At 41.6% G+C, this 14,124-nt stretch overlaps 1 protein-coding gene across 14 annotated transcripts in view; it reads right to left on the bottom strand.

The window, feature by feature from the left end:
- The window catches only part of KIAA1217 (KIAA1217 ortholog), a 323,146-nt gene that overhangs the window by 34,276 nt on the left and 274,746 nt on the right, over positions 1 to 14,124 (bottom strand). For all 14 annotated transcript variants that reach the window (XR_010922379.1, XR_010922380.1, XM_067562372.1 and 11 more), the window contains one exon: positions 5,181 to 5,356. Coding sequence is in view for 12 of the 14 variants with exons in the window: in XM_067562372.1 (XP_067418473.1) it covers positions 5,181 to 5,356 (176 nt within the window). In the remaining 2 variants the exon portion in view is untranslated. The remainder of the gene's footprint in view (positions 1 to 5,180; positions 5,357 to 14,124) is intronic.

The raw sequence follows: 14,124 nt of genomic DNA, 5'->3' as shown, positions 1-14,124 counted from the left end.
TACTGGATATGTCTGTACATTCTATCACAATTTAGAAATAGTTTTAAAATAGGCTGCTTATAACCATGGTTTACAACCAACTACAAGACCTTCTATCCATGTGCTTCTAACCATCTATAATACATACGACTCACGTCTGTAATATGCTTATCACATCTATTAATCATATATTAGCTTTTCCTAAACTATTTATAAATGTATCCTTCACTTAAAGTGTGACAGACGTATCATATTATCCCAATTTGCCTTTGGTATCTAGTAAGCTTTAAGGCTGGTATTTGGTAACTGACATCTAAAAAGGTATTGTATCACATCTTTGGCTGGATCCAATAGAATTTACTAAAAACTTCTGCTTGAAAGTACTATCATTAGGCATGCAAAATGATCTAGTTTACATGAAATGAGCTTTCTGCACACCTTCAAGGCAGACTGATTTGTCTAAGAGTGCTCCCTAGTCTTCACTGGATATCTATATTCGCTGTGAGCAAACCGAAGTCCCAATTCTCTTCTAACATAAATTGGCACAGTTCTACAGATGCCAGCAGAAACATGCTAACAGTGAATTTGATTTAAATTGGCTTATAGAAATCTCTCTCATTTGTAAGATGAAACTGCCATGATTTTTGTTTTCGCCAACTGGAGATATTCCTCAAAGTAGCAGCAAGGAGAGTTAAACCAAGATCCAGAAAAGCTGGAAGAGTTTTTTCCTCTGTGCTCCTTCAGGAAATGCTAAAGTTCATATTCCAGGGTAATTAATGCATTTTTACACATGTAGCTGAAACCCTGAAACTCCTTGATGCTAATGAAGCAAGTCTATAGCACTATGATTGGGGATAGGAAAACGATTAAAAGACTTTGACCATGTCTACACTTGCCACCAAATTCGGCGGCAGTCAACGGGAGATATGCAAGCTATGTAGAGTAGCTTGCCTATTTCCTGTCGACTTCCTAACTCCTACTTGCCGCGGTGTCTTCAGTTTGCTGTGCAGATGGGAAATGCATTCCCATCGACGCAGCGTTACTCCACCTGTCGGAGGTGGATTAATAGCATCAATTTCCAGGTCGACCGAGTGAGTCTCCACTTCTGCTTAATCAATCAAGATAAATGGCTCTGACGGCAGTGAATCTGCTGCCATCAGTCTAGACATAGCCTGAGACATGATAATTTTCAGTCCTCTTATTGTGCATTTACTTATAGGTCTGAGGTACTATCAGCTTAAAGCTAATGCGGCCCTAGGATGCATCAGGTGAGGTATTTCCAGGAGAGATAGGCAGGTGTTAGTACCATTATAAGTGTGCAGTTCTGGTCTCCCATGTTTAAGAAAGATGAACTCAAACTGGAACAGGTGCAGAGAAGGGCTACTAGGGTGATCCGAGGAATGGAAAACCTGCCTTATGAGAGGAGACTCAAAGAGCTTGGCTTGTTTAGCCTACCCAAAAGAAGGTTGAGGGGAGATATGATTGCTGTCTATAAATACATCAGAGGGATAGATACCAGGGAGTGAGAGGAGTTACTTCAATTCAGCACCAATATGGACACAAGAACAAATGGATATAAACTGGCCATCAGGAAGTTTAGATTTGAAATTAGACAAAGGTTTCTAACCATCAGAGGAGCAAAGTTCTGGAACAGCCTTCCAAGGGAGCAGTGGGGGAAAAAAACCTAGTCGGCTTCAAGACTGAGCTTGATAAGTTTATGGAGGGGATGGTATGATGGGACAGCTTAATTTGGCAATTAACTGATCTTTGACTACTAGCGATAAATATGCCAAATGGCCTGTGATGGGATGTTAGATTGGGTGAGTTCTGAGTTACTCCAGAGAATTCTTTCCTGGGTGTCTGGCTGGTGAGTCTTGCCCACATGCTCAGGGTTTAGCTGATCACCATATTTGGGGTTGGGGAAGAATTTCCCCCAAGGGCAGATTGGCAGAGGCCCTGGTGATTTTTTGCCTTCCTCTGCAGCATGGGGCACAGATCACTTGCTGGAGGATTCTCTGTACCTTGATGTTTTTAAACCATTATTTGAGGACTTCAGTAACTCAGTCACAGGTCAGGGGTCCACTACAGGAGTGGGTGGGTGAGGTTCTGTGTCTTACGTTGTGCAGGAGGTCAGACTAGGTGATCATAATGGTCCCTTATGACCTTAAAGTCTATGAGTCTTGAGAGTAATTGGAAAGCTTCTATATAGAATGTTAACCTTCCCCTGATGGTACCAAAGGACATTAGAAAAGTAATTTTATGATGTATGCCCTGACAGCATCACTAACAAACACCATCAGTTTAGCCTAAAGCACACTGGATGTGTTTCATTACTGTGGATATATCTATGCAATAAAAGATCCGCAGCACCGAGTCTCAGAGCCCAGGTCAATTGACTTGGGCTTGCGGGGCTTGGGCTGCAGGGCTGAACATAGCAATGCAGTCATTCAGGCTTGGCTGGAGCCTGGGCTCTGAAACCTGGGGAGAGGGGAGGGCCTCTCCAGCCCAAGGCCAAACATTTACACTGCTATTTTTAGCCCCACAGCCCTAGCCCCACAAGCCTGAGTCAATTGACCCAGGCTCTGAGACTTTGTGCCATGGGTTTTTCTTTGTGTAAACATACCCTGTGTTTCTTTGGGCCTGATCCGGCTAGCACAGAGGCTTATGAGCAGTTTTATTGAGTAGTCCCAATGGGGACAATTGAGAAAAATATTTCATTAAGGTGTGCATGTGTGTTTGAGCATGTCTGTAGAAGGCTGAACTAATATTTAGATTCTATTTAATATAATTTCGTATTTTAAGTTTTAGGATAGATGGTAAATGCTGCTGATGAATTTTTGTTTCACATTTTTAGTGTGATGACTAAGAATCTGTCCTATATATTAAGGAATAAATTCTCCTTCCCAACCCAGAGTCTCTTAGCTGCAGTGCAGATCTGGACCATGTTACATAATCTATGCTTGTTTCATGAGCAGAACTTCCTCTGATAGGAGTTGAGGAGTACAGTCATTGAAAGTTCTGTATATGGAATGAATTCTAAACATTATAGACAAGAAAGTTCAACATTGCAATCAGAAAGGAGAATTTTATCTTAAATGCATATTTATAAGAACCATTGCAGTAGCACATTACCCCACTGAGGGTCCCATTCTACTAGCATTGTTACGAACAAAGAACACAAAGGGTATGTCTACATTGCAATAAAAAACCTGCAGCTGACCTGTGCCAACAGACTTGGGCTCATGGGGCTTGGTCAAAAGGGCTGCTTAATTGTAGTGTAGACATTCAGGCTCAGGCCGGAGCCCGGGCTCTAGGACCCTGAAATTTCAGTGTAGACATACCTAAAGAGAACTCCTGACCCAGAGAGTACACAGTCTAGGATTTAGCTAATACACAACATGTGAATAAATTGATGAACAGGACAGTAATAGGGGACAGAATTATCTGTAGCTCATTTAAAACTGTGAGCTAATTTATAGCAATATTTACCAGTATATAATACTGTGAATTCACAATCTTGCAGAGAAAACACAAATTCCTAGATTGATATTATTCTTTATAATCACAGATGCAATACTTCTGTAGTAAATCTGAATCATTTGGCAACTCATAGATTAACATAAAAGATTGCCTTCCCTCTTTGTTTATAAATAACAGCACTCCTGATACGGTAGAGTACCACAATTAAAGTTTGCAGTAAGAAGCTGATTATGAAGTTTCTCTGTATATAAAGGAGCAATTTTTCAGATGTGGCCAGATGTAAATAAGGATCAGTAATAAAAACTAATTAATTAAATAGTATCTTACAAAATGTCAGTGTTAGAATTATTTAGACCATTTCTTGATTTTAGTTGGGTCTAGAAACCAATTGCATCACATTTGCAAAATCAGGGCTGTACTAAACAATTGGACATCCTCAATCTCAATAAACCAAAGAATTGAGAAAAAAGCCTCTTCTAGAAAGTCTTCACTTGAGACATCCTGCAAATGCAGTCCTAAACGTAGGGGTGTGCATGGAAAATCCCAGCACCTAATGGTAAGAGGAATGTTCATAGATTCTAAGGCCAGAAGGGGCCATTGGGATCACCTAGTCTGTCCTCCTGCATAACACAGGCCATAGGACTTCCCTGAATTAACATAATTGACAATTTATTTTAATTAACCTTTGTTTTTCCTTTTCAAGTCTCCCCCATCCCATATCATCAGTGCCATTCCATGCGATATCCTAGCATGCACTATGGAATTAAGTATAGCGACAGTGTTCCAAGCATATTATCTCCCACTGAACCCCTTTGTCCCTTGAGGAAAATTTAGTCCCTCCTATTCTTTCTATTTAGAATTAAATCTTATTTAATATCTGTGTATATGGAGGGCCATGGGCAATGTCAGATATTGAGGGGTCATGTTGTTATGGGCATATGGATGGACAGTTCTGAAGACAGAACCTAATCATACCAGAGGGGTTTGTTTTGTCAGTTAGCTAAGGTCCCTTACCCAATCAAAGGCCATTGATTTGCACAATGTATGATAATTTAGAAATAGAAATGGTTGAATTTGTTTGATGCTAAACTTATTTTTTGGTGAAAAATGCAGATTTGGTGACACCAACATTTTTTGTGACTTCGTGCTGATTTTGCCAAATTGTTCAAGTTAAAAAAAAAAAAGCTAAAAAAAATTGAAATGGTTTGTTTTGACATTTTAAAAATGAAATATTTTGATTTTTTGGTTCAAAACAAATTATTGTTTCAAAATTTCTTTTAAATTTTATTTTAAAACCAACCAAGTGTTTTAAAATGGTTGAAATCTAAATGAAACATTTCATTCAACCGAAAACAATTTGTTTCTGACTTCTGATTCTTTGAAAATTAAAAAAAAAAAAAAAAAAAAAACTGCTTTGGTTTGACCCAAAATGAATTCCGCCAACCTCTCCCCCCATTTTTTCATTAGTGTCAGCAAACCAAAAAATCTATTCTTTGCCCGGCTGTGCATAGTTGTAATTCTACAACCATAATCAGACTCTCCCTGCTCTCTCTCAGCCCGTCAGAGTGCATGGAATTATGTAAAGGAGAAAAAAGCAAGCATGCTAAGTAGCACTTCCCTGCATGAGTGGTCCCACAGTGAAGTCAATATTCTATAAAGGAAAAAACCAAGTGTGAACAACAAAACCAGCTCAAAGCCCTAGGAGAGGTTTTCCCACCTACCATAACTTCTTCACAATCTTTTCCTCTTCGTGGAGGTATTTCTGCCTCTCTTGCTCCACCAGGATGCGCTGTCGCTGCACAGGATCTTCCAGCCTCTTCACTGTTTCAATCAGTTTGCCATTGATTTCCAGCTCAGCTTTCTTCACCATTGCCCTCAGCATGTCCTGGTTCTGCAGCTGTTGCACAAAAGAAATCAACTTCAATTTCCCTGCTTGACTAACATCCCTGGCAACTGAATACATTGCAGCACTCAGAAGCAGGTTTGGATAAACAGCCCGACAGCTGAATGAATATTGTTCCCCCCCTTAACTGTATCCATAAATGTTATTTCAAGGAGAAGGGGGGAAAGAGCACAAATTCCATTAACTTCTAAAGCGTGCGTCTGACTTACAGCCGCAAGTTGACAAACAGAATGTGTAGACTTCATTATAATGTACTAGTTCTGGCACCAATTTCATCACATACTTGTGTAGGGACTGAAACCTTTCTATTCCATTCAATGTGTGTATACAATATCAGTGATGAGCTTTCTGGCTTGTGCTGGGTAATACCAAGAGGGCAGCCGCTCCTCTGGTAGCAGTCATACTAAAGGGCACGATTCCATTCTGTATATGCGCTAACTACTCATTCATTGAACATGCTGTACAATAATTTGAAAATACCATGAAAGCTAAAACGTACTGCCATTCTTTGAAGGTAACTTTCCAATGTTGCATGCGGTGGATACACCACTCAAAGTGATACAATAGAAGACATACAACTAATTTGCAATATACTACTACAATGAGACTTTTAAAACGTTGTTCTTCTCTAAAAAGCGACTATTTAAAAATGAGACCTCCTTTCTCAAGAGGGCCGCTACCTATGCATCCTCAGCCATAGACCTTCTCACTTTAGTGCCCAATGTAAATTTTATATATTTTATTCCTGTTAATCTTGCAGAGCTAATACAGTTAGGAAAGAGTGAACTGGATTATACTCCTCCTTATGCTTCACAGATAGAATTTTAACACTTGCCCTCCTCACTGGAATGTAACTCACCCATCCTTGCATGTGTATATGTACCTACCAAACTGAAGTTTCCACTTCATGCATCTGACAAAGTGGGTTTCTGCCCACGAAAGCTGATGCCCAAATAAATTTGTTAGTCTTTAAGGTGCCACAGAACTCTCATTGTTTTGCTAAAAACAGACTAACACGGCTACCCCCCTGGAACAGATAGAATTGTGCACTGAATTCTATTTACAGAGCCAATCACTCTTGGACAAAGGGTTTGAAAGCAATGGGACTCCATAGGCGTCGCTGAGGTCATAATCGGAAGATAATCAGGGTGCACAGATATCATTAAATGCCTAATTTGGCCTGGAGAATCTTCATTAGTGGAAAAGGAAAGAATCCTCCTTGGGTGTACACTCCAGGATGAATTTGCAGGGCTGGCAGTTAAAAACAACATTTTTTTATTTGCAAACCTAACACTTTTAAACTGGAGTTCATTGAGAAACATACAGAAAATCATAGTTTTTCTTTAAAGAAAGAGCATCTTTTAGAGTAGAGCTGCCCTTTGTAATTTTCCACACTACAACTAAAAATCTTCTAGGAGAAAAATCTTTTAGAATCTTTTTTAGGAAATGTTGCAAATTACAGAGGCCCTGGGTGACTTATGTATAGGCCCTGAGCAAATTCTTCCTATATTCCCAATGACCTGAACATTTTTATATGCTCTTTCCTAAGTATGTTTAATAAATTCCAACCACCCTCCATTGGGCATGGAGTGCTTGGGAGAGCAGACAAAGTATCTATTTTTAGGTTCAACACTGGGGCGTTATCTCTTTTCTCAACATTATTACAAGTAGCATCTCAAGTGTAACATCCCCCTGTAAGGCCTGATATTTTTGAGTTTCCAAGGTAAGTGTCTCCTATTTTCAGCTTTATTGAGGTCACAACATACGAAGTAGGAAGTGAGGCTCTGTCCAGATAGCACATTCAGGATCTGTGTGGGCATAAGAATAGTTCAGTGATCCTAGTAATTTTCTAGCTACAGGGTAAAATTTTCAAAACTGCCTAAGTGTTTTAGGAGCCTAGTGATTTAGACACTTCCCACTGACTTCAAAATTTTATTCACAAACCCAACCAGAATTTCCACTTTACTGAACAAAAACACAACTGTTTTCATAAGTATACCTTTAAAAGCAATGCTGCTGCCTAAAATGCCTAGGAATAGTCACCCCGTCTTGCAAAAATGGTAAACATGCAAGTGGATTTGCAAGACAACAAAACCATCTCAGAAGCTGATTTAGGAAGATTGCAACATGGAAAATAGAAATCAGAGATAGAAAAGGTCTGTTATGTCTATCTTTCCAGTCAGTGAAGGAACTAAATAGACAAAGTCAATGCATTGCTTCTGGCTTTTCCGATTTGTATATCTTATCTGTCCTCTGCTGTGCACTTGTACCTCCCCATTAACATTAGTGGGATGCACACTGAGAGGAAAGTTAGCTCTGTAGTGATAAGGCTCTGAGTGCCCAGTGTGCTTAGGTTGTGACAGGCAGCAGGCGCTATTTCAAAACGGTAGGAGGAAAAATAGAGCAGGAGGCGACAGCTGCAAGGTTAGCCAGAAAAGCTGGGAAATGTTCCTTCTTTTTAAAATTGTATGGAATTATAAAAGTTTGCAGCTGCTAAATTCCGCACCAGATCATTTAAAAGGCATTTTGTATATGTAATTACTCAATGTGGGACCAGTGTTTAGATTTATCACATTAAAAAACATTAGTGTGGGGCCAGCATGGTAGTATGAGAGAGACAAGTATGCTGTGGTGCAAGGCATCTGGACTTGGGAACACATCGCTTTTTTCATATCTCATATACATACATATCTGAGTAGAGGTCAAGGAAGGGGAACATAAATAAATAATAATATCTAGCTCTTATATAACACTTTTTATCCATACGTCTCAAAGAATTTAAAGGAGATAAGTATTATTATCTTATAGATAGGGAAACCGAGGTACAGAGGTGACCTGATACACCCAAGACCACCCAGCTGGCCGTCGGTAGAGCCAGGAATGGAACCCAAGTCTCGGGAGTCAAAGTCCAGTGTTCTATCCACTAGACCATACTGCCTCCAGGATAAAAGCAAAATGATGACGACAATGGAAGGTACATGTTGTGTTAGTTTCAAATTTCTTATTATTATTATTACCAGTGATACCGGTTGTTAAGGTTGACCATCACTTCCCATTATAAGATCCTGTTTTAAGCTGCTTATAACTTTGACAGTCTTTTACCACTGGGGTGTAGTTTCCCATGCCAGATGTCTGCCTCAGGCTGAATTTATTCATTTATTTATTTATTAGAAAGTTTCCGCTAAAATAGTGCACTCATTTTTGAGAATGAGATTTGGGGAAATAAATTATTTTAGCCTTGTAAACAAAAATTCTTCCAGCTGTTTTGTTGAGAAGCTCTAGTGCCTTTATGCTTTGGACGGGTCTTGAAATTTGGCTGGAGGGTCACCCTGGTGTCACAGATGTGTCTTTTGTGAAAATCTTTCTAAAATTTGACCAAGTAATAAGCCACTGAAAAATCTCAATTCACACACACACAGAATAGAAACTTGTTAGGAGTTTGCACTGAACATGATCCATCCCAGAGCTGCAGGGGCTGATCAAGGCCTGGTCTACACTACAGAGTTAAATTGACATGAGGCAGCTTATGTTGACCTAACTCTCTAAGCATCTGCACTAAAATGTAGCTCCCACCAACATAACTTGCCCACTACACCGATTTAATGACTCCACCCCCATGAGAGGCGTAGCGCTTAAGTTGATGTAGTAAGGTCGATGCAGTCTCTGTGTAGACACCACGTTATTTACATCAACAGTTGCTGCCTTTCAGAAACCAGCCCACAATGCCCCACACTAGCAGTTAAATCGGTGCAAGTGCTCCTGGTGAGGACACGCTCCACCAACACAAGGAGCGTAGTGTGGACATATAAAAACAATTCAGTTACTGCAGTGGCTGTATCTCAACGTAACTTAGGTCGACTTAATTTTGTAGTGTAGACTTGTCCTAAAGAGTTTCTCTGCAGTTGCTCATCCTGGCTGGTAGGGACAGATGTGGCACTGCACACAGAAACTGAGAGCCTCTCCTCTGTGCTCTGAGGCCTGAGGGTATGTCTATATTGACGGTGGCACCATCGGCACCGCTGGATTAATTCTGCAGGATCGATTGAGCGGCAGTGGAGACCCGCTCAATTGATTTGGAAGTCGTTAATCCACCCCTGCAAAAAGAGTAACACTGTGTCAATGGGAGGGCATTTCCCATTGGTGCAGCGTAATGTGGACGCCATGGTAGGTAGAAGTGAGGAAGTCAACGGGAGACACGCAAGCTACTATACGTAGCTTGCGCATCTCCCATCGACTGCCACCGAATTTCACCGGCAGTGTAGACCAGGCCTCAGTGTTCCCACTGCTGATGCCCAGGCAGTGAAGAGGAGGAGGAAGCATCTGATTTGAATGTAGAGGAGTAAGGGAGGGAAGTTGCAGAAGCCAGAGTGGAAGAGGAGTGGGAGCCAGAGAACAGGGTGCTGGATGGAAGTTGAGGGGGAGAGAGGAAAGAGCTGGGTGGTGATGGAGTTGATAAGAGCAGAAGGGATGGGGAGCAGGAACTGGATAGACGCAGAGGGGGAAGAGGTAGGATACATACATGCAGAAGGGGAAGGAGATTGAAGCCATGGATGGGAAAGGGGATGATAGGTGCAGAGAGAGAAAGAACAGAAGCCAAGAGACGGGGGGTTGGATAGGAGCAGAGGGGGACACAGAGACAAGCGGGGGGCACAGGGGCAGCATATTTTATAGCCACTACAGCACACTCCCCTCCAAAATCTGGAACTGAATCCAATGAATCTCAAGTCTCTACATTCCTCTGCTATCAGCAAACACCTGTGAAACCCACTGGCAAAGTGTACGTCTCATACCACTCTAGTGGCTGGCGCCAACAGTTACTCCGTTAGCTGAAGCAGTTGAGATCTAAACGGTGGTTCTGAACCCTGCTGATGTCACAGGCTCGGGGTCACTATGGTGTCACATGATGGAATTCCTGTATTTCAAGTTTGCTTAAAAAAAACCAAACAAAACTTTGGAAATGACATTAAAAAACCCCTAAACACCTGTGTTAACAGAACATTAAAGTTGCATGGGGGACCTGAATTCCAGCACTTCCCAACTCTTGATTTTGAGTCCTTGATTTTGCAACCTTCATGCTTTTTTAATACAGCTCTTTGGATTAAATCACACAGGTTTTGTTTCTTTTTAAACAGCAGGGAGGGCAGAGGTGAGGTGAGGGGGAATGGCTGGAGGGAATGAATTAACAGACTCAAAGGATCAGGAAAGAAGGATGACAACGACAGACACTGAAGAGAAGGGGAAAAGGGAGGGAAGGATGGAGAAGAGCATGGAAAATGAAGAAAGCAGGTCTAGTTGCAGAAGGTCTGTGACTGTGATGGAGAACGGGGGTTGGAGTAAAGCACTAGTTTGTTTAAAAAAACAAAAACAAAAAAAGCCATAGGTCAAGTTATGTGTGTACATTTTTACATGTCCAGGGATGTGGGAATTGTTGTGGCTGTTCCCACATATTGGCCATTTCCCTGCTCTTCCCCCTTCAATTCTCACAGTTCAAGAGTCTGCTGAGGCCTTTTGTCCAGGTGGGGTTGGTCCTCCCTGCCAACCCTCACCCCCTGCCCTGCTGCTGTTACTGCTCTTCACTCTTGCTGGGGAGTCTCTGCTGATAACAGGGCTGCCCTCCCCCACCAGAAGGTGCTCATCTTCTAATCTGTAACAACTCACCATATATTTGAGCACCTTTGGCCAACCAACTCCGGGAGCCCCATTGCCACACTATCTTTGTGCCCCAGGCTGTCAATGCACTAAGAATTAGCAGGAGGAGAACCCACACAGGAGACCTGGAGCCTTCCATTGAAACAGCCCTGGATCCACCCCAGGCTGCATCTCTGTCAGGATTCTATGTCAGCGCATCAGTTCCAAAAATGAAAGGCACATCCACAAAGAGGATTTGGCTACAGCTTGAAGTGTTCATGATTCAATTATCCAATTATTGTAGTTTGCTGCCAAGCACAGACTTCACACAGTTTTGCCGCTTTTGTAACACAGTTTAAAGCATATTTGAATTTGTCATTTAATTTTATACTCGTGATACTATTCTAGGGAGTACCATATACCACTATAATGATACCGGCATCACTGAACTTTCATTTCCCTGCATGTAATAATACTGAAGGAACGTGCACACGTACACACAAACTCCCCACACACATACCCCACGCTTGTAACTTAATAACATTTAACTTTTTTCTTCTAAAACAGGATGCAGTAAAGAAATTCCCTGAAGGCAGGCATGGCAGGTGGGGTAAAGAAATCACAACATACAAATGAGCCAACAATGCTTTATATTGTAATGAGCAAGTTAGCCTGCCATAGACTAAGGTACTTTTTAGACCTGTTCTATAAATGTTCTTATTATTGTCAGTGCCACTACTCTGAGGCCTGGTCTACTCTGGTGCCGGTAAAATGCAGCAGCAGCAAACAGGAGTTACACAAGTTACACAGAGTAGCTTGCATAACTCCTGTCGACTTCGTAACTTCCCTTTAGTGCACAGTCTCCACTGCACTGTGCCGACGGGAAATGTGTTCCCGTCAACACAGTGCTACGCTTTTTGGGGAGGTGGTTTTATTAGATCGACTTCCAGATCGATTGAGCATGTCTTCACTGCCGCTCAATTGAACTGGAAAAATCGATCTTTGGCGGTCAGTGTGTATGTAGCCTTGGAGTGCAGTGGAACTACTCTCTGTAACGGTATGCTTGTTTGTTGTAAGGCAGCAAATACAAATAGGATCCAGGCTGTGGTTGTAGATCATTTCCTGACATTGAAGATAGAAATCCTATGTTCCTTTTACACTGAACTATTGTTAAAATAGTGGTAACTGCTTGCAGAGCAGAGTCTGGTTTTCAAGGGTACTGAGCAGCTGTAGCTCTCTTGGACATCTAGTGGAACTGAAATTGCTGAGCAATTCTGAAAAACCAGTCCCTTCGTGGAAGGAGATATTGCAGTAGTAAGAAAAATACCTTAGGTACAAACATCACCATGTCATTAATTAGTCCTGCTTTGAGCAGGGGGTTGGACTAGATGACCTCCTGAGGTCCCTTCCAACTCTATGATTCTATGATTAATTACAGTTAATCCCTAATCAGTGGGCTCACACAGCCCTGCCCTCAGTTTGCCTGTGGCTGCACTTGCTGCTGAACCAGTTGCTCACAGTCACTGTTCGCACTGCTAACTCTGCCAGACAGACACGGTGTCATCACTTCTTGGGTGGTCTCTCAAGGGGCCTCAGCATCTTTTGACTGACCTTCCTTAGTCTACTCTGTCAGGCTAGTAAATGGACCCTCACCTTCAATTAAGCCTCTCAGCCCTTCACTTTTTGGGCTTGCAATCTCCTGGTTGTTTTCTTAGAGGCAGCCTGGTGCGAAGCTGTCACCACTTTGCTATCCTAGCCCTTTCTGCCTCCTTTTCCTTCTCTGCACTTTCCCCTTTACAGCAGAGAAGTCCTTGTTTCCTCTATCGGTTGCAGCTGTGGGTGCCTGCTGCCATGATTGGCAGCTCTGGCAGCTGCATGGGATTGCAATCAACCTGCCTGCTTGTAAACAGGAGAGACTCCCCTCCCTCTCACCCCTCTATGTTCAGTATGGGGTGTTTAGGCCCTATTACACAAGCCTGGGATGAATCAATGGGTCTTTCCCATCTCTGATCTCTAGGATTCCATTATGTTAGTTAATGGTGCCTTTAAGACTAGATTTTGAGTTGATGGTGCGCCAATTTTTAAAAAAATGGTTAAAAGTAGTTTCATGTACTACACCTGTCCCTGAGTCAATGTGCCAGTTTTTGTGCTTATCAGATGGTAAACTCTTGGGAGCAGGGACTGTCTTTTTGTTCTGTATTTGTACAGTGCCTAGCACGATGGAGTCCTGGTTCATGATGGCGGTTCCTTGGTGCTTTGGTAATACAAATCAATATTTTTTCTAACCTTTCAGAAGTGTTTCTTTTTCTGCTACTATGTGAAAAACTCAAACAAACAACAAAAGAAACTGACTGACTGTACAGCAGAAACAGTGAAACTGACAGAATACAAAGTACTATCAAATGTATGAACTAAACAAATGGGAAAAAGAGAAAAATACTCTTTCCTTTGATGTCTTTTCAGGCAGAAGTGTAATTTTTAAAAAGAAGGTTCCTCTGTGGCTTATATCATTATCTGTCTGAAAAACTGTTAGCCCTGTCTAAAGAACATGAGGGGAAAAAATGATGCATTCAGTGAAGTTATGACAGAGAATCACTCATTATACTTACTTTAAAATATTCTATGTGAATAACATATAGTACCTCTCAAACATAGGGTCTATCAGGCTTGTCAATATGCCCAGCCCCTCCTTGAGTAACCACCAAGAGAACTGCGGTGGTGTCATCACTGAAATAAATGGAGGGGCAACTGCTGTCATAAGTGGCTGCAGACCTCTAGAAAACTTTCTCAGAGGTTGCCTTGAAAGGCTAAAATAATGCAATTCTACTTCCTGGGAGAGAGACTGTGAAGTGTAGTATGAAGTCCTGGTGGGTATATGTGATAGGTTGATATCTAGATATAGGTGGGCAACACTATTTAGAAATATATTAAGGTGCATTTGTATTCCAGGATTTATTCAAGCCTAAATGAAAGAGTAAGCACAGGGATATAGCAGCATACAAGAAGATCATCTGCCTGATTTTATCTAGTTGATCTGAACTCCATATCCCATCTCCTCCTCTCCAGCAACCTGAGCAAAGGATATAGGATCACCTCTTCATTCACAGGCACACTCGCTTTATTCTTATTAATCT

The sequence above is a fragment of the Emydura macquarii genome, unplaced genomic scaffold, assembly GCF_026122565.2.
Source record: "Emydura macquarii macquarii isolate MOO-44397 ecotype Brisbane River unplaced genomic scaffold, CSIRO-AGI_Emac_v2 contig_2422, whole genome shotgun sequence".
Classification (NCBI taxonomy): domain Eukaryota; kingdom Metazoa; phylum Chordata; order Testudines; family Chelidae; genus Emydura; species Emydura macquarii.
Note: the sequence above shows the minus strand (reverse complement) of the source record. Positions and strands in the feature narration are given on the sequence as shown.